A 27848-nucleotide genomic window follows, 5' to 3' on the forward strand; every position below is an offset into this window, starting at 1 on the left:
GAGTTCAAGTTCAGCCTAGGCAACATGGTAAAACCCCAACTCTAAGAAATTAGCTGGGCATGGTGGTATGTGCCTGTTGGTCCCAGCTACCTGGGGGCTGAAGCAGGAGGATCACTTGAGCCCAGAAAGTCAAGGCTGCAGTGAGCTGTGTTTGTGCCACTGCACTCTAGCGTAGGCAATAAAGTGAGACCCTGTCTCAAAAAAAAAAAAAAAGGCAAGTTGCAAGATATATATAGTATGACACAATAAAACTACGTATGCGTGCGTGTGTTCATGGGTATGAAGTAGCTTAAGGAAGTTAATTTGGGGAGGGGATAGTAGAATTTTGAAATATGTTATTTTTCTGAATCATATCCTTTATAATTACATTTATGTAATTAGAGTATCATAGAAAAGGTTATTACAATATGTATTTGTGACCTACTTAAGTTTACTCAAAAAAGTGCCACTCCACTAACGTAAAATTAAGCTCTTTTGATTTTAACAGGCAAGAATAAAGGCAACTATCCCATCTAAAACTTTTTCAGATGTGAGTGCATGAATTATACCCCTGATTTAATAATGTTGAACCTGCTATAACCTTCAACATAAACCTTCATTTAGCCATCTCCATATCCTTTGATTTCACATGTTCAATAGTGTTGCTTTTCCTTCACTCAAATTGTACGGTGAAAAAACTAAATAAAATATTGTCTGTGTAATAAAGCATTGTTTTAAAAGCTTTGATCAGTGCCAAGTCCTAGCACCTGAAGCTGTGCTGGCCTTCCTGGCCTCATTTGCTCTTTGCCACTACATAAAACCAGTGCAGGTGGCCCATGCGTTCAGCAGCCTGCACTGACAGAGCTCATCTGCTCACAAACACCTACAAACCCAATACTTTTTATTCATTCATTCATTCATTCATTTAGAGACAGAGTTTCGCTCTTGTTGCCCAGGCTGGAGTGCAATGGCACAATCTCGGCTCACTGCGACCTCTGCCTCCTGGGTTCAAGTGATTCTCCTGCCTCAGCGTCTGAGTAGCTGGGATTACAGGCATCACGCGCCACAATGCCCAGCTAACTTTGTATTTTTAGTAGAGACGGGGTTTCACCATGTTGATCAGGCTGGTCTCAAAGTCCTGACCTCAGGTGATCCGCCCGCCTCGGCCTCCCAAAGTGCGTGAACCACCACGCCCGGCCAAACCCAATATTTTTGAAAGCAAGCAGCACCACAAGCCACCTCATCCAGGAGCTCTTCTACTTGATGTGCTTCACAGCCCTTGATGACCTTTCCTCAGCAGCTCCAGATCCAACTACAACCCCCTGCTCTGTTCAGCCATTTCTCCAGGAGGTAACTCTTCTGCTTTGCGGGGAATTCCTGTGCAGTTTCATAGTCCTATATTTTCTCCCCCAGCTTGTAGCCATTTTCCAAAAACTACTTAAGCATTTTATCCTTAATTGGGATTCATATCAACTCTATTAACTCATTTTTATATCAAAGTAAAACATTCTCATTATAAGTAAAAACTCAAAGCAGTACAGAAGGTTTACAGGAAAAAATAGAAATCCTTTTTCTCACCTGAATGGCACATCAGGCCTACTCCCCAGAAATAGCCACTGTGTTAACAGTTTCTTCCATACACTTTAGAAAACCTCTATGTAAATCTTATAAATTAGTCACCATTAAAACACCAGTAGGATCATACGATAGATTGTTAAACCTTAGAAAACTGTATGCTACATAATAGGTATATTAAAATTTACTAAACATAGGACTTTTCTATAAAAATATGGGTTTTAAGTCCTCGTTCAAATAAAAGACCCTAGTTTAGCCAACTTACATGCTTCTAAATTACAGTGCCTCCTCAAAAATGTAACCCACCGAATGAGGACTGCCAATATTGGTTTAAGTAAAATTACTGTCCAAGTGAAACTGCATCCAAATGCGTCTGATGGGGCTGTCATTTGGCAAGAAGGGCTTACCCCTGGCCAAGAAACAGAAAAATAGGCTGAGTACCCTCTCTCCTATCCTCTTACAGTACCCCGTACGGCCTCTAATATAACATTTTCCAAATCACACTGTAGTCCAGCTCAACAGTTCATTCTCAACATTCTCCAGGAACCTAGTATATGCCAGACCCTAAGAACCTAAACCCATTCCCTATCCTGGAGGTGCTAAGCCAGAGGGGTCCACATGGCACTAACAGAGCATCACAATGTAACAGGAGATATTAGAGGCATGTCTTGGGTACATTAGAGACAGAAAATGGACCCATTTCTGTCCTGCCATTCAAGTTTTTTTTTTTTTCAATCTGTGAATTCCCCATTCCTAACACAGTATTGGAAACATGGTGGAGTTTTAATGCTTGCTAAGTAAATGAACATGAATGCCATTCAAAAATTCAATTTCTGTAATATTTGCATGCTTAGTGAGAGATTGATTGCACATGCACTGTAAGTATTTCTAATATTAAAAAGCCATACTTGTTGTAAAGAACTGCAAATCATATGGAAGAACCAACAGTTAAACACCTGAAAACAATTATACTGGAGAATGTAACTATCAAAGGAAGGCAGGTGATGTGTGCTATAAGTTGGAACCTCAGATGAGCAAGTTTTAGGGAGACAAGGAAAAGCAGAGTCCTGGCAAGGGTGGCTGCCCTCATCATGAGGCAATAGAGAAAATCCATATGGCAAGTGACAGGTCCAGTGAGGAGTGGCTTGGAGGAAAATGAGGTTAGGTTATGGGATGGTTACTTGGGTTTAGAGGCTTTGGGTGGGGATTATAAATTATTCATACTTTGAGTGGCTTTAAGTATTTAAGTAATAATTAGTATTAATAAAAATGAAGCTCAGTTCAAGATTAGGGGCTTGGTCTGACTAGCAGTGAGTAGTCCCTGTAGATTCTGGCCATAGGCATAACATCACCATGTTTCCTCATTGAGACAGGTAACAGTCCCTATGGGCCAACCATCCTGACAGGTACATAGAAGCACAGATGAGAAAACAAGGTCCTTACACCTCAGGATCTTCAGTTCACTGAGGGGAAAGCTCCATAGAAGGGCAATTAGGGAATAAATGACTACTCTAAGCTAGACGTAAGGACACAGTGAGCTGGGGAGTGAACATTTTCAGAAAGTTAACCTTCCTGAAAGCAGAAGACAGTAGAGGTGAGGAAAACCATTGGTAGACTCAATATTCTGGGGAGAGGAGTTATAATGAATCCATAAAAGTGACAAACCAAGTGGAAGAGAAGATGGAAAACTGAGAGAAGCCAAAGATCATGTAACTGTCCTCTCTTCCTTTGGTCTCAACAGTGATTTCAGGGCACTTGGCAAATGGACAGAGTTCCTTTTGTTTCTCTTCCCAGCTAAATTAAGATGACAAGAACCATCTCTTAATTGAATAGCTCAGCATGGTCAATCAGATAAATGAGAAAAGTAAATCCTTAAAAACAGAGAAACATCAACCTTTGTTAAATCTAGCTGTCAAAATGTAATTATATATATTACAATCAATTATTGGAGAAAGGCAAGAAGTCAATAAAGTAGAAGAAACCTCAAACACCCCTGGGAATCTATGTTCTCTTATTTCTTCATGTCCATCAGGGCTGTGGACTTCAGACTGCCTTAGCACACCATGAAAATCCGATTGCTTGTTGCTCCAACTGCTCTTAAACTACCATCTCTGTTCAGAATGTGGCAGTCAATGACAAAAACAGGGCATTTATTTAGTCCCCACGTAGCAGATGAAAGGATCAAAGAACATCAAGCCAACCTCTAGAAACTTCTAGAGATTTCTCTGCCCACTGCGTGCTAAAATTTGAATAGAAATTAAAGGCACAGTTTGTTCCCAAAACATTCAAAATTAGACTTTCAGCAAATTTTCACATGGAAAGCACTAGACTATGAAACCTAATATAAGGTTTTTAAAAATTAGTCTTAGGCTTATCTAACAATTTCAAGTACTATTTAACATTTCCTCTCAAAATTTGCAATGGGGTTATAAATATCCCTGTTTTAAGCTTTATGTTATCAAAATCATGCATTTCTAATATGTACCATTACAGTAATTCCACTAGACTATGTATTGATAAAAATTATTATACCTAAAAGCTAAAATTACATTTTTTTGTAATACAGTCAAGTAACACGCAGCTCATTAGAACTTCATTATATTTCAACCTAAATAAAAGATGAACCCAGAAGTTTCAGGACTCAATGTTTTATATTTACAATTAAACTATTTGAGTGATGACATAGAGAACCAGCATTACTAAATTAACAGAAGATCCAGGGTTAAAGTCTGTTTATAACCCAGTAGAATGAGTTTAAGTCAAGATTGCCTTAATTAGTTAGGATAGTTGGTACAGGATAAAATTCAACTATGTCAAATGCAGAACAGGACACTTAGAATAAGAGCAAGGGGCAGGAAATAAGAACTATGTGGAGAATATAGTGGCCACTCAAATAGTACAGTGGTTAGCAGATCTGAGGTTAGAATCTTGGACCACTTACTATTGTGTGACTGTGGTCAAGTCAATGAAGCCCTCTTTGTCTTAATGTCCTCATGTATTTTTTTAAAGGTATTATCAGTCTTTATCTTACAGGCTTTTTGAGAGGATTCAGAGGCTTAATCAGTGCAAAGATCTCAGCACAGTACCTGCTGTGTAATTAGTTATTAAAAGTGAGCTTTTATGAGTATAAAAATTTACCATCATGTGATCCAGCAATCCCACTGCTGAGTATATATCCAAAAGAGGGGAAATCAATATTTCAAAGATATATCTTCATTTTCATGTTTATCGCAGCACTATTTATAATAGCCAAGATATGGAATTAACCTGAGTGCCCACCAATGGATGAAAGGATAAAGAAAATATTTTATGTATATACACACAATAGAATGTTATTCAGCTAGATAAAGAAAATATTTTATGTATATACACACAATAGAATGTTATTCAGCTATAAAACTAGAATGAAATCCTGTCATTTCCTCTACACGGATGGAACTGGGGGACATTATGTTAAGTGAAATAAGCCAGGCACAGAAAGACAAATATCAAATATTTTCATTCACCTGTGGGAGCTAAAAAAGTAGATCTCATGGAGATAGAGAGTAGAATGGTGGTTACCAGAGACTGGGAATGGAAGGGGATGAAGAGAAGTTAGTCAAGGGCTACAAACATATAGTTAGATGGAAGGAATAAGTTCTAGTATTCAATAGTACAGTAGGAAAAACTATAGTTAGTAATCATTTATTATATATTTCAAAATAGAGGAGAAGAATTGTAATGTTCCCAACACAAAAAAATAAATGTTTGAGGTGATGGATATCCTAATTACTCTGATTTAATCATTTCACATGGTATACAGATATCAAAATATCACATGTACTCCTAAAAATACATACAACTATTAAATATAAATAATAAAATAAATTTTAATCTAACAACTAGGACAAAAGGATTGCAGCCCAAGATGGTGAATGGAAGGAAGCTCAAATAGGATACTCCACACGGAAAAAATAGATATAATTTTAATAAACTGTATATAGGTAGTTTTTATACATATATATATGCACTATTCAAATAAAGGGCATTACCCAATAAAGGGCATTACCCACTGTCTAGAGTAAACTTACTGGCTTCACCCTTGTTTAGGTTACACAGCTTAACAAACTGATCACAATCATTTGTTGGGCATCTACATGGAAAATCATCTGCTTTGAACATTAGGAACCAGGAGTTAGGAAACCAAGATCTAAAGACAATTTTGACCTGGGGTGTGAGGACAGATGGTAGAAATCACATTCTCTTAGTGCCGTACTCCCTTAACCATCAGATAAAAAGGGGGAAATACCTAACTTACCTATATCATACAATAAAATCCTGACCTAGGCTGTGATTTAAATCCTCAAGTTCCAATTAAGCAGAATGAATTTCTATCTAGAAATTTACATACTGTTTTTCAGATAGCTATAGATTTCTATCTTACATGCCATAGTATCTTTTATTTTAACCTCGGAGGACAGATATGCTGTCAAAAAATGTATCCGGAAAAAGTATTTAACTTGAAGTGTTGCAACAGTTCACTTTTTAAAAACTCCAAATTGAAACTTTTGCAATATGCTGCTAGTAGCTTCACTGTGATATCTGAATGCTTAAATGTTATATCTTGCCCACCCACATAGAAAAAATATGAGGAAACATTGAGGCTTGTGTAAAATTATGTGGTCAAATAACGAGGAACTCTGAACATACTGGCTTTATTTCTCATATATTCAAGTGATGCATATTTGAAATCATTCTCAAAACAAATGAAATTAAAATGAACACATTTGCTAAGAACGTTAAATGCTTAAAGAGAATTTTTTTCCCATGGTGGAGGTGTGGAGGTGTGAAACAGTGGGAGAAGGACAACTACCTCAAAATAAAATAGGAAAGGAATGTGACAGTAATGAAAAGTTTCAAAAATTGTAAACGAAATTATTATCTCATATCAGATTTTAAATTCCTGCCATTATTAGAACTCTCATCTTGGTTACTTCTTGTGCTTTTCCTTTCTTGGTAACTTGTCACCCTTTTATATTAAGGTAGAACTAGAGCAGTTTAATCAGCTTCAGACCTGCATCTTAGCTGGATTTTTCCAAATGTTGGAAAATGCAGATGTCTCCGCCCAACTAAATCGAAAAGCGTATGTAAGCTAATATATGTGTTGCCCTCCACTCAACCCCCATCCAAGGAAAACAAGAAGAATCTCTTAATCTCTTTATACTCCAAATAGGCTAGAGCAAACTTTTCCTATAACGAGCCAGATAATAAATATTTTAGGCTTTGCAGACCATACGGTATCTGTCTAAACAACTCATGTCTGTCGTAACACAAAATGCAGCCATAGACAATATGTAAATGATTCAACATGGCTGTTTTCCAAAAAAACTTTATGAACATTGACATTTAAAAGTTAATATCATTTTCATGTGTCACAAAATATTGTTCCTTCATTTTTTTGTCTTAAAATCTCAATGACTTAATCTACAAGCTATTCTTAGCTTAAGGGCCCTACCAAAAAGATAGCAGTCCAAATTTTGCCCTTGGGTCATAGTTTGCTGACCCCTAGGCTACAGAATTACTGAAATCCCTGGGGTACACCTTGATAGAAAAAAGGAAAAAAAAATAAAGAGTTTTCTTTTGAAAACACCAAATGGTAGCATTTAAGCTTGGGGAGGCATAGTGATGTCTTCCATATACCATCTGACTGTGGGCATAAGACAAATATCAGATGAGCAAGAGGATGCTGGAATTCAGTTGACATCGGAATACTTTTATTTCAATATTTTTAACTTTATTCACACTGTACTGATAAGAATGACAACTCCTGATCAGTTGTCAGTGGGTCAATATTCCATTCTATTTTAATAAGTTTTTAATTTCTTGCTTGCTGTGGCACACTGACTTTTGAACGAAGTTGCTGGTTGGAAAGAAAGGAAGACGGAAGAATTTTACAAAGCCATACGTTTGGGCTGAAACTAGCTTGACATTTATGTCCAGTCCTGTAGTTTGATATTTTTAATTGCTCTGTTTGTGAGGGTGGCTTTGTCATGTATGCCAATCTAGTTTGATGATAAAAGTAGATACAGTCTTGGTTGTACCACGCAGTGGCAGGCAACCCTCGGGCCAGTTAGTGGACTTATCAGAATGCATGTTACCTGCTCTGTAAATGAGGATATTAACTGCCTCGCAGGATTTCCAGATGCAATTAAGAAGATGCAGGTGAAAGTATTTTAAAAACTAAAGCATTAGGTATATGTTTTATTTACATAAAAACAGCACAAGGTGGCATCCGCCTTGGAAATATAATAGAATGATGTTGCCTAACTTGGGTCTATACTGAAATAATAGGCTCACTTACAAGAACTACCAAATCCACAAGAAATAAATGTAAGCTTGAAAAATACAATTACCTCTATTAAACGGAAAGTCAGGACTTTTACTTTCCAACCATTAGTACCATTACTAAAAATAAAAGTAAAATCTTTTGTAAAGAGTATTGAAAATCATATAGCCATCTTTCTCACAGAGAGAAAAATGTTTATTCTAGCTTTTAGAGTATCAGTTTGATATAATCTATCTTCCAGGACAAATTAGGAGAAAGAGTGCCCTTTGAGTTTTCCATAAAGGGTAATGGAATAGAATTAAAACAGGGTCTACATCTCACAACAGGCAGCTACTGCGTCGCAACTGTGGACCAGTACATCAAACAGTGCACTGTGCAGGTGAATAACCATTACTGAAGTTGTTAATATCATCCCTGATCTGGCCTACTGAAATCCTTGATGGTTTATCCATACAGGTGCTACAGATCACAATAACAAAATTAAGATTGCTTTATCGCAGCTACAAGAGAACACTGTGATCTTTCAAAAACACACATTTTTCGTGTCATTTCCCTACTTTAAAATGCTTCAATGGCTCACCTTCACTTGCAGAATCAAGTACAAACCCTTGATTTTAAAATACAAGATCTTTCTTGCTAGGCATGCCTATCTACCTTCTTAGCCTCATCTCCACATGTACCTTTCACCTTAGTCATGCTCAGTTATGTGTGTGAAGTTTCTTGAAAACATCCCCTGCCCTCCCAGCACCCAGATACCTATGATAGTTCTTCCCTCATGGTTTTACCAACTCTGTCCATCACAATCCTCCTATTAAAAGTAGAAAACAGAGCCTGTCTTACGCTAGTCTGTATTCTTAGATCCCAGCATGGGGGCCTGACATGACAGATGATGACAGATGTATCTGTTGAATTAACAAATTTAATGCTAAATTTCTATCAGTTTAGAATAAACACAGTCTTTTTTTTTTTTTTTTTTTTTTTTTTTTTTTTTTTTTGAGACAGAGTCTCACTCTGTCACCCAGGATGGAGTGCAGTAGTGCAATCTCAGCTCACTGCAACCTCTGCCTCCCAGGTTCAAGTGATTCTCATGCCTCAGCCTCCCAAGTAGCTGGGATTACAGGTGCCTGCCACCATGTCTGGCTAATTTTTGTCCTTTTTGTAGAGACAGAGTTTTATCACATTGGCCAGGCAGGTCTCGAACTCCTGACCTCCAGTGATCCACCCTCCTTGGCCTCCCAAAGTGCTGGGATTATAGATGTGAGCCACTGTGCCCAGCCCATTTTGTATATTTTAGTGTAATAGCATAATTTTGTAACAAACAAAAATACTTCAGATTATACAGAGCTACATTTTCAAATTAGGCACCAAATTACTAAATATCATGTTAAAGCTTTTATGTCTCATGTTTTGTCTTTAAGAAACAAAAGGTATGCACAGTCCTTAACCATAAACCAAGCAGAAATAAGGGTGGGAGGGAGAGACTGAACATTAAACTAGACTTAAAATACACAGAAAGTCATAAGGTGATCAATACTGTAAAAAGAAACTGCCAACATCAGATATTACTCTTTTACTGAGATGTTTTCATAGACCCAACTTACTAGGATGCTATTATTCCAGAGTGTGTTATATCATTTGCCTAAGCTTACAAAGGTAGTTACTGTCAGAGCTCAAATCAGAGCCCGCCATTTCTTCCAATCCAGTGTTCTTTTAGAGATAGGATTTACCATAACCCTTTCAGAAGATAAAATTGAATGTTTTGATATTTTTAATGGGATTTGAAACACTTAAACTGACCATTTGTTTAAGAAAAAACTTGTGGCCGAGCACGGTGGCTCACGCCTGTAATCCCAGCACTTTGGGAGGCTGAGGCGGGTGGATCATGAGGTCAGGAGATCGAGACCATCCTGGCTAACATGGTGAAACCTCGTCTCTACTAAAAATACAAAAAATTAGCTGCACGTGGTGGCAGGCACCTGTAGTCTCAGCTACCCAGGAGGCTGAGACAGGAGTATGGCGTGAACCCGGAAGGCAGAGTTTGCAGTGAGCCGAGATCACGCCAGTGCACTCCAGCCTCGGCAACACAGCGAGACTCCATCTCAAAAAAAAAAAAAAAAAAATTAGCCAACAAAATTCAGATTTTTCTAATATTCGCATTTATAACTGCATAACAGTTTTGTCAGTTTTGTCTGTATTACATGGTTTAAGGTACAGTTGACCCTTGCACAATGCAGGTTTGACCTATATCGGTCTGCTTTATGAAAGAAAAAAGAATCTCAGAACTCCAGACTCACTATGCCAAAGGGAAAGTAAAGCTTGGGAACTGAGTGATACACACACACACACAGACACACAGACACACACACACACACACACAAGCAAACAAAAAAAAAAAAAAAAAGAAAACTGCCTCCCGTTGTTCTAAAACAGCCGTAATTTCACATGCTGACTTTATCTTATGTAAAATGCAGATTTACTGAGAGTGAGACAAATGCATACTTGACTTCTCCTCCAGCCCCTGAAAGGTATAGATTCACTGAGAACTATTCAAAGCCTTGCAAGAATATAACCACTTGCCTTATTGCCCATCCCTTCCTTTTTTTCCCCCATCTTCTCCCTTCCTGTTTGCTCTTTACTCTTTAAATATTGAAGTCCTCAAAACCCTCTTTGGAAAAAGCATAAGCCGCAGATTCTACTGTAACTTGTGTTTCCTTTCCTAAATGTGTCCTCAATCTTGGCAAAATAAACCTCTAAATCAATTGAGACCTGCCTCAGTCACTGTTTGGTTTACAACTCATATGAAGATTTTTCAATAAATACTGTAAGCCCTCCGTATTGGCTCATTCCACATCATCAAACAAACATGGATTGAAAATACTGTATTTGCTGAATGGGTAACCTGCCTACAGGGGTGCCGACTTCATATCTGAATTCCGCAGGTCTAACTGTTCCGGGGTGGTCCCAGAACTGATCCTCTGCACATACCAAGGAGCAAGGACTATATAATGAAAAGAGCATTCTGGCCAGGTGCAGCGGCTTATGCCAGTAATTCCAACACTTGGGAGGCCAAGGCAGGAGGGTCACATGAGCCCAGGAGTTCAAGACCAGCCTGGGCTATGTGATGATACTCCATCTCTACAAAAAAAAAAAAAAAAAAAGAAAAGAAAAAAAGAAAAAGAAAAGAAAAATTAGCTGGGCATGGTGGCACGCACCTGTAGTGCCAGCTACTCAGGAGGCTGAGAGATAGGAGGATGGGTTGAGCCTGAGAGGTCGAGGCTGCAGTGAGCTGAAATCGTGCCACTGCACTCCAGTCTGGGCAACAGAGTGAGACCTTGTCTTAACCAAAAGAAAGAAAGAGACAGAGAAAGAGAGAAAGACTTTGACACCAGTGCAATATCAGTATTCTTAGATGTCAAGGCCACTCTGCTACTGAGTAATTATGTGACTTTGGAGAAATACTTCCTTTGTAATCTTCAGTATCCACATTTGTTGAGGGAAGAGAGGTGGGAGAGAGACAGGGAGAGAGGGGAGAGGAAAAAGCAGGGAGGGGGGGAAGAAGAAGAAAATATAATTAAGTCTCTTCCAGATCTATGTATATAATTTTTAATTAGTTTAAAGGAACATCTACCTGACAAAGGTCATGCAGGATTGTGAACACACACACATACACACACACACACACACACACAGGTTGATCAGTGAGAGTGTTTGCTAATTGAACAAGACATACTCTCCTTTAAGAATTACTTGAAATGTACTGTTCTTTTCTTTGACCGATGCAGAAAATTACTGCTTATCTTTATCTGAATTCAATCTACAGAAGGCAGAGATTTGGTACATTGTCAACTATTTCCTATTAAATAAAAGAATCACCTGATTATCACTGTCCACACTAACTCACTGAAACAATAACAAAGACATTGAATAGGGCTGTCCTGTGATAAATAGTGGCCTATCAGGTTGTTCCACTGTACCACCACCTTCCTAGATAATTCATATTTAGTATCCTGTGATCAAGAGATTCATTTATCTTTACATGACTTTAAATGCTAAAAGTAGTTAATAAATAGGAATGCCTTCATTAAATGTAAAAATAGTTTCAATTTACAGTTTTTCTCTTCCACAAATTTATAGTGATCTTTGTTTGGAACAAAACTGAAAAGCATTCCAGGAAACTTACAGTTCACTAACAACAAACATAGGATGTCATCAGCCACACACATACTCTAGTATTAACTCCGCTACATACTAGTTGACTTTCAATGAGCTATTTAACTTCTCTACGCCTCAATTCACTTGCCTCTGATAGTCATGTATCTACTGAATAACTTGTTGAAAGGACTTAGCCCCCAAAGTGCTAAATAAGTGTTTATAAGTAGTAAGCCACGACATAGTATCTGGCACAAGAGCAACTAACATAGTGAGCCCTCGCTCCTTCTCAGGCACCCCATGCCACCTGGGACATTTTAATCATTCAACTAATATGTACTGAGAACTTATGAGATGCCAAGGCCTTGACTGGCTGGCCTCAATTAAACTGTGGCCCTGGTGAGGTCACATTTTTTATATAATCTCCCAAAACTAAAATCAATTGACAAATGTGGATTTTCTAGATATATGGTTTTATCCCAGTCATAGGTACATCCAAATATAGCCAGCTGTCTTGCAAAGATGGGTTTTCTTCAGGAGAAAGCATAAAAGAACTGAGATATTCAGCATGTAATAGTATCCAGCTGTCTTCTAATAAGTGGATAGCAGGGTGTCCACCTCACCAAGTGATGGCCAGGTTATTAACAAGCTGGTAGCCACACCTGCATAGTGATGTAAAGCCACTTCAGGGCAATGAGCTTTCTCCAGCTGGCAGGAGCCTGTTAACCCATGGAGTGCCTTCTGCAGACTGGGCTGTAGGCAAGGTCCCTTTCAATTTGGGAAAGAAACCAGCACAAAAGAATGCTGAAAGTGTACCACTTCAAAGTGAAGACCTACGTATCTCATCTTCTGCCAAAGGGGAAAAAATCCTAACCCTATCCAATGATGTATTTCTTTTTTATGATGGGCAGTTGAACATGGATCAAATGATGCATTTTTTATTTTGTTTTCTTCAAGAGAAACTGCATGGTTTAATTAAAGAAACATGGGCATTAGAGTTAGAGAGAATCCTAGATTCTATTCTTAGCTCTCCATACTGTGTGTCCTTTGGGTAGGTTTGTAAACCTCTCTGAGCTTGTCAGAGTGCAAACGTGCAACGTAAATGTTTACAAATACTATAGAGTAGAATGTAATGTTTAACTATATCATAGGGTTGTTAGGAGAGTATTAGAATGGCCATTTCTATCTGCAGTTTGAGGAGACAGGCTGGTCTGGAATGTCAAAAGGCAGTAACTTCTGGAAGCATTCATAGAACCACAGAATGTTAGAGCAATGATCTCACAGTCTCTGCTGGTATTTAGACATGAGGACACTGGGGCTCAGACTATGTAGTTCACTCATTGTTAAAGAGTAAGTTAAGGCACCTGTCCAACCTCTAACCTGGAAGCCAGTTGTGGACTGAACAAGAAGGGAGTCTGGCTACACAGTCCACCATGATCCCTGTTCTCCTGTCCGCAAACACTCCCCTCCGCTTCCTTTCTTTTAAACTATAGCATAAAATAAAGCTTTAAAATGATTCTATTCATGTAGAAGCTATAGTTCAATCAGAACTTTATCAACAAAAAGCAGAATAGAATAAATTAGTTCTAAGATACAAGACACAATTACAAATTAAAATGCATGTGCCAGAACACATAAAGTAGTGAAAATCTTAGAGAAACAAGAAACATGGTATGAGAAAGTGCAGGAGGCAGAGAAAAAAGTTAGGGAAGGGGAGAGACAAGCGTAGTGAAAAGCTGTCCCAAAAGCCAGCATAATCTAACACATTCTGTCATGATCAGCTCATGATCAGTACAGCCCATAAACAGGTATGTGTGAATGAGAGAAATGGCGAGAAACACACATTTCCTCATAATATACTCATATGCTTAGAAGGTACTGAAACTTGTCTTCCATTAAATATGAAGTCTTCTATTCCATAACTAGTGACATAATTATTACACGGTAGCAGTGATTCTTAAAGTGTAGTCTCTGAGTCAGCCAGGTCAGCCACACCTGTGAACTTGTTAAAACTGCAAATTCTCGGGCTCCATCTCAGATCTACTGAATCAGAAACTCTGGGGGTGCAATCTTGCAATCTGTGTTTTAACAGGCAGTTCTGATGCACACTTTGAGAACCACTTCATTCTAATATGAAGAGGTTTCAAAGCAGTATGTGTCAACAATGAACAACTCCTATCTTTGGGAATGATGGAGATGGGATAATGATGAAAATACATAGTCAGTAGAAGAGAAAGGGTCATGGCCAATAAAAAACATAGGTAAAGTTTGGGGGAGTGGGACTGAGAGAGACAGACACCTAAGTAAAAAAAACTATACAAATTTGTGTGGGGTGGTCCTATTTGCCATTCACTGTAGAGGAAAATAATTTTCCCAATATATGGCCCTCTGCTTGAAGGACTCTTGGAGGTATCACATATCTTTGCCACAGGTAGATGATGTAGCAGTTTCACTCCCACCAGATTCAGGTTTAACCATATATTAGCATCCTGCTAAGCATTTAAGCATAATAAATATTCCTGGTAACATCTGCACCTGTGATCAGTATTTTTGATCAGTATTAACAGTATCGTCAGATGTGACAGGATAGCAAGGAGATACTAGATCCTAACTGGCTTTTATCTAAAACAGACTCAGGTATCCGACTCTCCAATGCACATCTCTACACAACTGTGTCATCTCAAGTCAACATTTCTAAACCTGAACTCCTTTTGCTATCTATCAATCAAAACCAAAATCAATAATAATATCCAATAATCCCAATAAATCAATAATAATATCCAATAACCAAATAATAATAATATCCAATAAACCAGTATTTATACAATTCTTAAAAGCAGAAACCTGGCTGGGCATGGTAGCTCACACCTGTAATCCCAGCACTTTGGGAAGCCGAGGCGGGCAGATCACCCCAGGTCAGGAGTTTGAGACCAGCCTGGCCAACATGGTGAAAACCGTCTCTAATAAAAATACAAAAATTAGCCGGGCATGGTGGTGGGCATCTGTAATCCCAGCTACTTGGAAGGCTGAGGCAGGAGAATTGGTTGAACCCAGGAGGCGGAGATTGCAGTGAGCCAAGATCGTGCCGTTGCACTCTAGCCTGGGCGACAAAAAAAAGAAGAAATGGGGAAAGGATTCCCTATTTAATAAATGGTGCTGGGAAAACTGGCTAGCCATATGGAGAAAGCTGAAACTGGATCCCTTCCTTACACCTTATACAAAAGGTAATTCAAGATGCATTAAAGACTTACATGTTAGACCTAAAACCATAAAAACCCTAGAAGAAAACCTAGGCATTACCATTCAGGACATAGGCATGGGCAAGGACTTCATGTCTAAAACACCAAAAGCAATGGCAACAAAAGCCAAAATTGACAAATGGGATCTAATTAAACTAAAGAGCTTCTGCACAGCAAAAGAAACCACCAGGAGAGTGAACAGGCAACCTACAGAATGGGAGAAAATTTTTGCAACCTACTCATCTGACAAAGGGCTAATATCCAGAATCTACAATGAACTCCAACAAATTTACAAGAAAAAAACAACCCCATCAACAAGTGGGCAAAGGATATGAACAGACACTTCTCAAAAGAAGACATTTATGTAGCCAAAAAACACATGAAAAAATGCTCATCATCACTGGTCATCAGAGAAATGCAAATCAAAACCACAGTGAGATACCATCTCACACCAGTTAGAATGGCAATCATTAAAAAGTCAGGAAACAACAGGTGCTGGAGAGGATGTGGAGAAATAGGAACACTTTCACACTGTTGGTGGGACTGTAAACTAGTTCAACCCTTGTGGAAGTCAGCGTGGCGATTCCTCAGGGATCTAGAACTAGAAATACCATTTGACCCAGCCATCCCATTACTGGGTATATACCCAAAGGACTATAAATCATGCTGCTATAAAGACACATGCACATGTATGTTTACTGCGGCACTATTCACAATAGCCAAGACTTGGAACCAACCCAAACGTCCAACAATGATAGACTGGATTAAGAAAATGTGGCGGAGGAGCCAAGATGGCCGAATAGGAACAGCTCCGGTCTACAGCTCCCAGCGCGAGCGACACAGAAGACGGGTGATTTATGCATTTCCATCTGAGGTACCGGGTTCATCTCACTAGGGAGTGCCAGAGAGCGGGCGCAGGTCACTGGGTGAGTGCACCATGCGCCAGCCGAAGCAGGGGCAAGGCATTGCCTCACTCGGGAAGCTCAAGGGGTCAGGGAGTTCCCTTTCCAGGGGTGACAGACGGCACCTGGAAAATCGGGCCACTCCCACCCGAATACTGTGCTTTTCCGACGGGCGTAGGAAACGGTGCCCCAGGAAAGTATAGCCCACACCTGGCTCAGAGGGTCCTACGCCCACGGAGTCTAGCTGATTGCTAGCACAGCAGTCTGAGATCAAACAGCAAGTCGGCAGCGAGGCTGGGGGAGGGGCGCCCGCCATTGCCCAGGCTCACTTAGGTAAACAAAGCAGCTGGGAAGCTTGAACTGGGTGGAGCCCACCACAGCTCAAGGAGGCCTGCCTGCCTCTGTAGGCTCCACCTCTGGGGGCAGGGCACAGACAAACAAAAAGCAGTAACCTCTGCAGACTTAAATGTCCCTGTCTGACAGCTTTGAGGAGAGCAGTGGTTCTCCCAGCACGCAGCTGGAGATCTGAGAACGGGCTGACTGCCTCCTCAAGTGGGTCCCTGACCCCTGACCCCCGAGCAGCCTAACTGGGAGGCACCCCCCAGCAGGGGCAGACTGACACCTCACATGGCCGGACAGGTACTCCAACAGACCTGCAGCTGAGGGTCCTGTCTGTTAGAAGGAAAACTAACAAACAGAAAAGACATCCACACCAAAAACCCATCTGTACATCACCATCATCAAAGACCAAAAGTACATAAAACCACAAAGATGGGAAAAAAACAGAGCAGAAAAACTGGAAACTCTAAAAAGCAGAGTACCTCTCCTCCTCCAAAGGAATGCAGTTCCTCACCAGCAACGGAACAAAGCTGGACGGAGAATGACTTTGACGAGCTGAGAGAAGAAGGCTTCAGACGATCAAATTACTCCGAGCTACGGGAGGATATTCAAACCAAAGGCAAAGAAGTTGAAAACTTTGAAAAAAATTTAGAAGAATGTATAACTAGAATAACCAATACAGAGAAGTGCTTAAAGGAGCTGATGGAGCTGAAAACCAAGGCTCGAGAACTACGTGAAGAATGCAGAAGCCTCAGGAGCCGATGCGATCAAATGGAAGAAAGGGTATCAGCCCTGGAAGACGAAATGAATGAAATGAAGCGAGAAGGGAAGTTTAGAGAAAAAAGAATAAAAAGAAATGAGCAAAGCCTCCAAGAAATGTGGGACTATGTGAAAAGACCAAATCTACGTCTGATTGGTATACCTGAAAGTGACGGGGAGAATGGAAACAAGTTGGAAAACACTCTGCAGGATATTATCCAGGAGAACTTCCCCAATCTAGCAAGGCAGGCCAACATTCACATTCAGGAAATACAGAGAACGCCACAAAGATACTCCTCGAGAAGAGCAACTCCAACACACATAATTGTCAGATTCACCAAAGTTGAAATGAAGGAAAAAATGTTAAGGGCAGCCAGAGAGAAAGGTCGGGTTACCATCAAAGGGAAGCCCATCAGACTAACAGTGGATCTCTCGGCAGAAACCCTACAAGCCAGAAGAGAGTGGGGGCCAATATTCAACATTCTTAAAGAAAAGAATTTTCAACCCAGAATTTCATATCCTGCCAAACTAAGCTTCATAAGTGAAGGAGAAATAAAATACTTTACAGACAAGCAAATGCTGAGAGATTTTGTCACCACCAGGCCTGCCCTAAAAGAGCTCCTGAAGGAAGCGCTAAACATGGAAAGGCACAACCGGTACCAGCCACTGCAAAATCATACCGAAATGTAAAGACCATCGAGACTAGGAAGAGACTGCATCAACTAACGAGCAAAATAACCAGCTAACATCATAATGACAGGCTCAAATTCACACATAACAAGATTAACTTTAAATGTAAATGGACTAAATGCTCCAATTAAAAGACACAGACTGGCAAATTGGATAAAGAGTCAAGACCCATCAGTGTGCTGTATTCAGGAAACCCATCTCACATGCAGACACACACATAGGCTCAAAATAAAAGGATGGAGGAAGATCTACCAAGCAAATGGAAAACAAAAAAAGGCAGGGGTTGCAATCCTAGTCTCTGATAAAACAGACTTTAAACCAACAAAGATCAAAAGAGACAAAGAAGGCCATTACATAATGGTAAAGGGATTAATTCAACAAGAAGAGCTAACTATCCTAAATATATATGCACCCAATAAAGGAGCACCCAGATTCATAAAGCAAGTCCTGAGTGACCTACAAAGAGACTTAGACTCCCACACATTAATAATGGGAGACTTTAACACCCCACTGTCAACATTAGACAGATCAACGAGACAGAAGGTCAACAAGGATACCCAGGAATTGAACTCAGCTCTGCACCAAGCGGACCTAATAGACATCTACAGAACTCTCCAGCCCAAATCAACAGAATATACATTTTTTTCAGCACCACACCACACCTATTCCAAAATTGACCATATACTTGGAAGTAAAGCTCTCCTCAATAAATGTAAAAGAACAGAAATTATAACAAACTATCTCTCAGATCACAGTGCAATCAAGCTAGAACTCAGGATTAAGAATCTCACTCAAAACCGCTCATCTACATGGAAACTGAACAACCTGCTCCTGAATGACTACTGGGTACATAATGAAATGAACGCAGAAATAAAGATGTTCTTTGAAACCAATGAGAACCAAGACACAACATACCAGAATCTCTGGGATGCATTCAAAGCAGTGTGTAGAGGGAAATTTATAGCACTATATGCCCACAAGAGAAAGCAGGAAAGATCCAAAATTGACATCCTAACATCACAATTAAAAGAACTAGAAAAGCAAGAGCAAACACATTCAAAAGCTAGCAGAAGGCAAGAAATAACTAAAATCAGAGCAGAACTGAAGGAAATAGAGACACAAAAAACCCTTCAAAAAATAAATGAATCCAGGAGCTGGTTTTTTGAAAGGATCAAGAAAATTGATAGACTGCTAGCAAGATTAATAAAGAAAAAAAGAGAGAAGAATCAAATAGATGCAATAAAAAATGATAAAGGGGATATCACCACCGATCCCACAGAAATACAAAGTACCATCAGAGAATACTACAAACACCTCTACGCAAATAAACTAGAAAATCTAGAAGAAATGGATAAATTCCTCAACACATACACCCTCCCAAGACTAAACCAGGAAGAAGTTGAATCTCTGAATAGACCAATAACAGGAGCTGAAATTGTGGCAATAATCAATAGCTTACCAACCAAAAAAAGTCCAGGACCAGATGGGTTCACAGCCGAATTCTACCAGAGGTACAAGGAGGAGCTGGTACCATTCCTTCTGAAACTATTCCAATCAATAGAAAAAGAGGGAATCCTCCCTAACTCATTTTATGAGGCCAGCATCATCCTGATACCAAAGCCTGGCAGAGACACAACAAAAAAAGAGAATTTTAGACCAATATCCTTGATGAACATTGATGCAAAAATCCTCAATAAAATACTGGCAAACAGAATCCAGCAGCACATCAAAAAGCTTATCCACCATGATCAAGTGGGCTTCATCCCTGGGATGCAAGGCTGGTTCAATATATGCAAATCAATAAATGTAATCCAGCATATAAACAGAACCAAAGACAAAAACCACATGATTATCTCAATAGATGCAGAAAAGGCCTTTGACAAAATTCAACAACCCTTCATGCTAAAAACTCTCAATAAATTCGGTATTGATGGGATGTATCTCAAAATAATAAGAGCTATTTATGACAAACCCACAGCCAATATCATACTGAATGGGCAAAAACTGGAAGCATTCCCTTTGAAAACTGGCACAAGACAGGGATGCCCTCTCTCACCACTTCTATTCAACATAGTGTTGGAAGTTCTGGCCAGGGCAATTAGGCAGGAGAAGGAAATCAAGGGTATTCAAGTAGGAAAAGAGGAAGTCAAATTGTCCCTGTTTGCAGATGACATGATAGTATATCTAGAAAACCCCATTGTCTCAGCCCAAAATCTCCTTAAGCTGATAAGCAACTTCAGCAAAGTCTCAGGATATAAAATCAATGTACAAAAATCACAAGCATTCTTATACATCAATAACAGACAGAGAGCCAAATCATGAGTGAACTCCCATTCACAATTGCTTCAATGAGAATAAAATACCTAGGAATCCAACTTACAAGGGATGTGAAGGACCTCTTCAAGGAGAACTACAAACCACTGCTCAAGGAAATAAAAGATGATACAAACAAATGCAAGAACAATCCATGCTCATGGGTAGGAAGAATCAATATCATGAAAATGGCCATCCTTCCCAAGGTAATTTACAGATTCAATGCCATCCCCATCAAGTTACCAATGACTTTCTTCACAGAATTGGAAAAAACTACTTTAAAGTTCATATGGAACCAAAAAAGAGCCCGCATCGCCAAGTCAATCCTAAGCCAAAAGAACAAAGCTGGAGGCATCACACTACCTGACTTCAAACTATACTACAAGGCTACAGTAACCAAAACAGCATGGTACTGGTACCAAAACAGAGATATAGATCAATGGAGCAGAACAGGGCCGTCAGAAATAATGCCACATATCTACAAGTATCTGATCTTTGACAAACCTGACAAAAACAAGAAATGGGGAAAGGATTCCCTATTTAATAAATGGTGCTGGGAAAACTGGCTAGCCATATGTAGAAAGCTGAAACTGGATCCCTTCCTTACACCTTATACAAAAATCAATTCAAGATGGATTAAAGACTTAAATGTTAGACCTAAAACCATAAAAACCCTAGAAGAAAACCTAGGCATTACCATTCAGGACATAGGCATGGGCAAGGACTTCATGTCTAAAACACCAGAAGCAATGGCAACAAAAGCCAAAATTGACAAATGGGATCTAATTAAACTAAAGAGCTTCTGCACAGCAAAGGAAACTACCATCAGAGTGAACAGGCAACCTACAAAATGGGAGAAAATTTTTGCAACCTACTCATCTGACAAAGGGCTAATATCCACAATCTACAATGAACTCCAACAAATTTACAAGAAAAAACAAACAACCCCATCAAAAAGTGGGCAAAGGACATGAACAGACACTTCTCAAAAGAAGACATTTATGCAGCCAAAAAACACATGAAAAAATGCTCACCATCACTGGCCATCAGAGAAATGCAAATCAAAACCACAATGAGATACCATCTCACACCAGTTAGAATGGCAATCATTAAAAAGTCAGGAAACAACAGGTGCTGGAGAGGATGTGGAGAAATAGGAACACTTTTACACTGTTGGTGGGACTGTAAACTAGTTCAACCCTTGTGGAAGTCAGTGTGGCGATTCCTCAGGGATCTAGAACTAGAAATTCCATTTGACCCAGCCATCCCATTACTGGGTATATACCCAAAGGACTATAAATCATGCTGCTATAAAGACACATGCACACGTATGTTTATTGCAGCATTATTCACAATAGCAAAGACTTGGAACCAACCCAAATGTCCAACAATGATAGACTGGATTAAGAAAATGTGGCACATATACACCATGGAATACTATGCAGCCATAAAAAATAATGAGTTCATGTCCTTTGTAGGGACATGGATGAAATTGGAAATCATCATTCTCAGTAAACTATCGCAAGGACAAAAAACCAAACACCGCATATTCTCACTCATAGGTGGGAATTGAACAATGAGAACACATGGTCACAGGAAGGGGAACATCACACTTCGGGGACTGTTGTGGGGTGGGGGGAGGGGAGAGGGATAGCATTGGGAGATATACCTAATGCTAGATGACGAGTTGGTGGGTGCAGCGCACCAGCATGGCACATGTATACATATGTAAGTTACCTGCACGTTGCACACATGTACCATAGAGCCTAAAGTATAATAATAATAATAATAGTAATAATAATAATAATAATGATAAAAAGAAAAAAATTAAAAAAAAAAAAAGAAAATGTGGCACATATACACCATGGAATACTATGCAGCCATAAAAAATGATGAATTCATGTCCTTTGTAGGGACATGGATGAAGCTGGAAACCATCATTCTCAGCAAACTGTTGCAAGGACAAAAAACCAAACACCGCATGTTCTCACTTACAGGTGGGAATTGAACAATGAGAACATATGGACACAGGAAGGGGCACATCACACACTGGGGACTGTTGTGGGGTAGGGGGATGGGGGAGGGATAGCATTGGAAGATATACCTAATGCTAAATGATGAGTTAATGGGTGCAGCACACCAACATGGCACATGTATACATATGTAACAAACCTGCACATTGTGCACATGTACCCTAAAACTTAAAGTATAATAATAATTAAAAAAAAAAGGCAGAAACCTGTGAGTCAGTGAGGTCTCTTCCCTCTCTGTTATCCTTGTGTCCAATGAACCACCTTCTGCTGGTTCTATCTTCTAATCTCTTGAATCTGTCTCTTCTTCCCCACCTCAAGTACCACTGCCTTAGCTGAAGTCCTGATTTCTGGCCTGGGATTACAGCAACAGCTTCCTAATTGGTCTGTGTGCCTCCTCTCTGGCTCTCTGCTCAACCTATTTCCCCTGCTGACATCAGACGATATTCTACAACAAGAGCATTATATGTCTTCCCAGCTTATGAATCCTCCATCCTCAGCTTCCAAGATTTCATTTCTCACACTTTGCGTTCCAATGCTCAAGTGACTCTCTGCTATGAGTACCCTTTACCGTCTTACTCTTACTCACCCTACTCCTCTTTCAAGATAGTTTTATAACAAACTCTTTGGGAAATCTGAAGACTCACCCATCTCCAAGGGCAAGTCAGCTGATGCCCCATGGGTTCCCTGAGCAGCCAGTGTGTCACCCTCACAGTTCTTAGCACATTCAATTCCATTCCATTTTTTTTAATAATAAAAACACACATTGGCCCTACCTAGTATATAAGCAGTAAATGTTTGCTAAATGTGTAAGCTGTATTAAGCAGCCTAAGCCATCCCCTAAATTACAGTCATCCCCTCTTTTTCCTCATCAGATAAATACCTACTAATACTGTTGGGAAAACCATGCAAGTGGCTGTTTTCATCAGGCTTCCTTAATTCCAGCACTGCCTGTATTCCAAAATTAAAGAATATTATAGGCTTCTAAAATGTATCCCTTATTCATGTGCTGGTTTGATAAAGACTAAACCTAAAGTAAAATAACTCTAATACATGATTTAGAACATTTCTGGTTTAAGTGTAATCAGAATACAGTCCCTGAATTTGAATCCTATTACCTTTAGTTGGTCAACATCAATCACTTATCTCCAGGTCTTCTATCAGGTCTTGTCACTGGTCCTTTCACCCCTCATGCTCATGCATTTCCTCTAAACCTAGAATGCCCCTAACTCTTCACAGCCTCGCCACCCAGGTTAGATGGTGAAGGAAGGGAAGGATACAGCTGAGCCCCGCAATTTTTCATGACTGTTCTAACCTAACCACTAACTTGTCCCTTCTGTGATCCCTTCTATAACTGTGCAACTTACTAACCCCATTGGCCCATTGGGGTTCAGCACCACTTTATGTAATGATGCTATCTAATACTGTTGTCTAATTCTGTGTCAGTTTCATATGCAACCTGATGGTCTCCAACCTAATGGTCTAAGTATCCTCCAAATGAAGACATTTGTTATTTTTAATTATATTTCTCAGTAATCCCAAACATACTGGGGTTACATCAATATATTTGGAAGTCTGTATCTTTATAGATCTTCAAACACATTATATAGAATTTATGGTACTTAGTATAATTATATGTGTGTCCACAGTTGTCCAGATTTGACTAAAGACATTTCAAACATATTTATGTTAATTTTAAATACCTAGACTTTTTTTTTCCCCAAATGCATCATTAAATTACATTATTCAAGAATGACAGGCCAGGCACAGTGGCTCATGACTGTAATCTTAGCACTTTGGGAGGCCAAAATGGGGGGATTTCCTGAGCTTAGGAGTTCGAGACTGGCCTGGGCAACATGGCAAAACTTCACCTCCATTAAAAATACAAAAAAACTTGCCAGGCATCGTGGCGCGTGCCTGTAGTCCCAGCTACTTGGGGCGCTGAAGCCCAAGAATTTCTTGAACCCAGGAGGCGGAGGTTACAGTGAGCTGAGACCAAACCACTGCACTCCGGCCTGGGAGACAAAGTGAGACTGTCTCCAAAAAAAAAAAAAAAAAAAAAAAGAAAGAAAGAAAGCAAGACAAGAAAACAGGTGTTTCTAAAGGCACTCAAACTTGACGACATGTAGTAATTCTTTAAAAACACCTAAATAGTGATCTTGGAGTTCACAAATTAAAGGATGATATTTAACTTTGGATTTTCTTATATGTTAAAAATTACTAGTTTTTAAAACCTGTGTCATTTCATTTCAAAAGCAAAATGTAGCAGCTCACACCCATAATCTCAACTACTTGAGAGGCTGAAGTGGGAGGATTGTTTCAGGCCAGGAGTTAGAAACCAGCCAACATGGCAAGACCTCATCTCTAAAAATATTTAAATAAATAAATAACAGCCAGGCATCTCTAATATTATATTTTTTAAAAAATTAGCTGGCTATAGTGGCACATGCCTATAGTCCCAGCTACTGGGGAGGCTGTAGTGGGAGGATCCCTTCAACACAGAAGAGGTTGAGGCTTCATTGAGCTATGACTGTGCAACAACAACAAAAAAAAAAAAAAAAAAAGGAAGAAAGAAAAAAAGGGAAACAAAATGTAGTGTTCTCCTAGCCTAAATACATATTTCACAAAATGTCAAAACAAGGGTAGAATCATAAAATGTAGCAGAAATAGTTAAAATGTAGCAAATTCATGGATCTAAAATTATAAAATATCTATTTTCTGTGTTTGTTTACAGATGATTTTTCGAAGTACTATTTCTGTCAAAGTATATTGTTTTCTTATACATAAATTTGGAGGTTAAAAAAGTTTACTGCTCCTTTTTCCTTAATTTCAGCATATTTCTGATACCCTCCTGGTACACGACAAAAAAGAATCCTTAACCTTGATTGACATGAGGTAGATACTTCATAAGTTGCTGAATAAATGTTTGTCCAGGGCTAATTTTCCCACCTATGTTTTGGACTCTATCCTCTTCTGTCCCTTCAGTGATCTTGTTTCTTCATTATTTTTTGCCTATCCTCCTCAGCTGGCTCTTTCCTAGCTATGTCTCCTGTCACTCACAGACACACACACACATAAACACACAGACACACACCCCAACTTCCCCATCTGTGTGAGCCTTCCAGTTATCAGATTCTCTTTTTAAACACACTTAGAGGAAGAAGAGAATGAGTGTATATAATCACTGGCTGCTTTCCTATGACTCCATGTACTCCCCAAAACCATAGCAATCAGGATAGCGACCCAACAAAAACAATGAAATGGCTCATATGAAGGTCAGCAACTCTATCGTTTAAACAGTGCAGCGTTGACATTGACCACTTGCTTCTTCTCAAGCCTTCCCACTTCTGCTTCTGGGACATCATCCTCTCTGTTTTCCTAGTGACTTAGTCACAGCCTCCTCCACTGGCTTTTCCTTGCTTTCTGTTAAATGTCAATATTAATATACTGTATTTTTTAGGTATTGTTTTGTTTGGACATTTGAGTTGTTTCCAACTTGTAATTAGTATAAATAGTGTTGGCTCCGTCAGTGCCTACCGCTGGCTCCTGGGGCGCAGAGAGGGGCCGCAGTCTCCGCGGCTGTGTTGCGCTCCCCTGCAGTCCCCTCCATGTTCCCTGGCACCACTATTCCCCTTCCTAAGGCCGCCACTTACCCCAGGGTCTACGGAAGTAATGAAGGACCCCTCAACCTGGCTCATCAGATGAGCAGACGTTTATTAGCTGCAGGCAAATACAAAGAGGCTATTTCTTGTCACAGAAAGGCTGCAGCGTATCTTTCTGAAGCCATGAAGCTGACACAGTCTGAGCAGGCTCATCTTTCACTGGAATTGCAAAGAGATAGCCATATGAAACAGCTCCTCCTCATCCAAGAGAGATGGAAAAGGGCCCAGCGTGAAGAAAGATTGAAAGGCCAGCAGAACACAGACAAGGATGTAGCTGCCCATCTTCAGGCATCTCACAAACCCTCTGCAGAGGATGCAGAGGGCCAGAGTCCCCTTTCTCAGAAGTACAGCCCTTCCACAGAGAAATGCCTGCCTGAGATTCAGGGGATCTTTGACAGGGATCCAGACACACTACTATATTTACTTCAGCAAAAGAGTGAGCCAGCAGAGCCATGTATTGGAAGCAAAGCCCCAAAAGATGATAAAACAATTATAGAGGAGCAGGCAACCAAAATTGCAGATTTGAAGAGGCATGTGGAATTCCTTGTGGCAGAGAATGAAAGATTAAGGAAAGAAAATAAACAACTAAAGGCTGAAAAGGCCAGACTTCTAAAAGGTCCAATAGAACAGGAGCTGGATGTAGGTGCTGATTTTGTAGAAACATCAGAGTTATGGAGCTTGCCACCACATTCAGAAACTGCTACAGCCTCCTCAACCTGGCAGAAGTTCGCAGAAAATACCAGGAAAGCCAAGGACATTCCTATCCCCAGTCTTTCTCCCTTGGATTTTGCATCTCCAGAACTTCCTCTTACGGAGCTCTCTGAAGATATTCTGAAAGGATTTATGAATAATTAAAATGGAAGGCCACAGGAAAGGGGAAAAGAGGAAATAATACAGTAATCGTTAATCCAGCAAAAAAAAAAAAAAAAAATGAAAAGGGAAAACCACATAGAAGGGTCATCCCGGAAATGCTTCATCTGGTGGACTGTGGGAGCAGAGGCATTGCCAGGACTTGGGAAACAGTCACTGTGAAATGCACCGTGTATCTCATTCACTCACTTGAGCTAATGATTCCTACTTGGCAGATGCTAAACTCATGGAGGTTCAGTTTCTCCTGATCCAAACCAAATGGCTACCTGGAATAATTTCCTTCAAGCAACAGTTATTTTTCTTATCTTCAGGGTTAAAATGTATAAAAGTTATGTGTAATTAATCTATAATGCCATAAATGATAATGCAAAACCTAAATAATATGGTGGCCGGAGGGGCTGCCTTATATTTGAAACATGCTTTCTATCATGCATTGACTGTATGCATTTTGTTAATGCACATTTTGTTTGTTTAAGGTGTGTAAGATACATACCCTTCTAGATGAAACTATATGTGCCACACTTTGCACTACTCATAATGATAACCTCAAGATTATCAGAAGAAATATTTAAATTTCCATTTTATGAAGAAAGGAACCAAATTATTATGCTTTTTTAAACAAATTACCAATTTACATAATTAATCGGTGCATTTCAAGTTCTAACTTTGTTTATTGTATAATGCATGATTTGAAAATACGAAGGAGGAAATACCCTTTGTTTTTAATGATGCAAGAATGGAAGTAATGCTAGTTGGCAGTATTTGATTGTAAGAAATCAATAAAGTAATTGTGTTTAAAAAAAAATAGTGTTGCCATGAATAATGTTTTATATGTGTTTTGTTTACAAGTCAGGATAGTAGTTATGCCAAAAGAGAAGACAGTAGTGAATGCGAAGTTAGTGAGTGGGTAGTACTAACATTCTTTCTTGACATCAGTGGGAGTTAAATGTATCTACTTTGTAAGAGTTCATTAAACACTCCATTTATTATTTGTGAATTTAGAATTCTGCATGATA

At 39.4% G+C, this 27848-nt stretch overlaps 2 protein-coding genes across 5 annotated transcripts in view; one reads left to right on the forward strand and one right to left on the reverse strand.

Moving 5' to 3' along the window:
- Positions 1 to 27848, reverse strand: part of RSPO2 (R-spondin 2) — a 203075-nt gene that overhangs the window by 74583 nt on the left and 100644 nt on the right. The window lies entirely within an intron of this gene.
- On the forward strand, positions 1243 to 27423 carry LOC134740076 (nuclear receptor-binding factor 2-like). Its single transcript, XM_063669434.1, has 5 exons — positions 1243 to 1329; positions 6576 to 6680; positions 7600 to 7755; positions 8121 to 8258; positions 25831 to 27423. The coding sequence occupies exons 1-5, from the start codon at positions 1243 to 1245 to the stop codon at positions 26815 to 26817; spliced, it is 1473 nt and encodes a 490-aa protein (XP_063525504.1). The 3' UTR covers positions 26818 to 27423.

Source organism: Pongo pygmaeus, chromosome 7 (assembly GCF_028885625.2).
Source record: "Pongo pygmaeus isolate AG05252 chromosome 7, NHGRI_mPonPyg2-v2.0_pri, whole genome shotgun sequence".
Lineage (NCBI taxonomy): Eukaryota > Metazoa > Chordata > Mammalia > Primates > Hominidae > Pongo > Pongo pygmaeus.

Excerpts from the sequence above, each read along its gene's own strand:
- LOC134740076 (XM_063669434.1), top strand. The coding sequence starts at position 1,243 with ATGTGCTTCACAGCCCTTGATGACCTTTCCTCAGCAGCTCCAGATCCA. Across the intron at positions 7,756-8,120 it reads ATGCAATTAAGAAGATGCAG|GACAAATTAGGAGAAAGAGT; the intron begins GTGAAAGTATTT and ends TCTATCTTCCAG. Across the intron at positions 8,259-25,830 it reads TCAAACAGTGCACTGTGCAG|TGCCTACCGCTGGCTCCTGG; the intron begins GTGAATAACCAT and ends TGGCTCCGTCAG.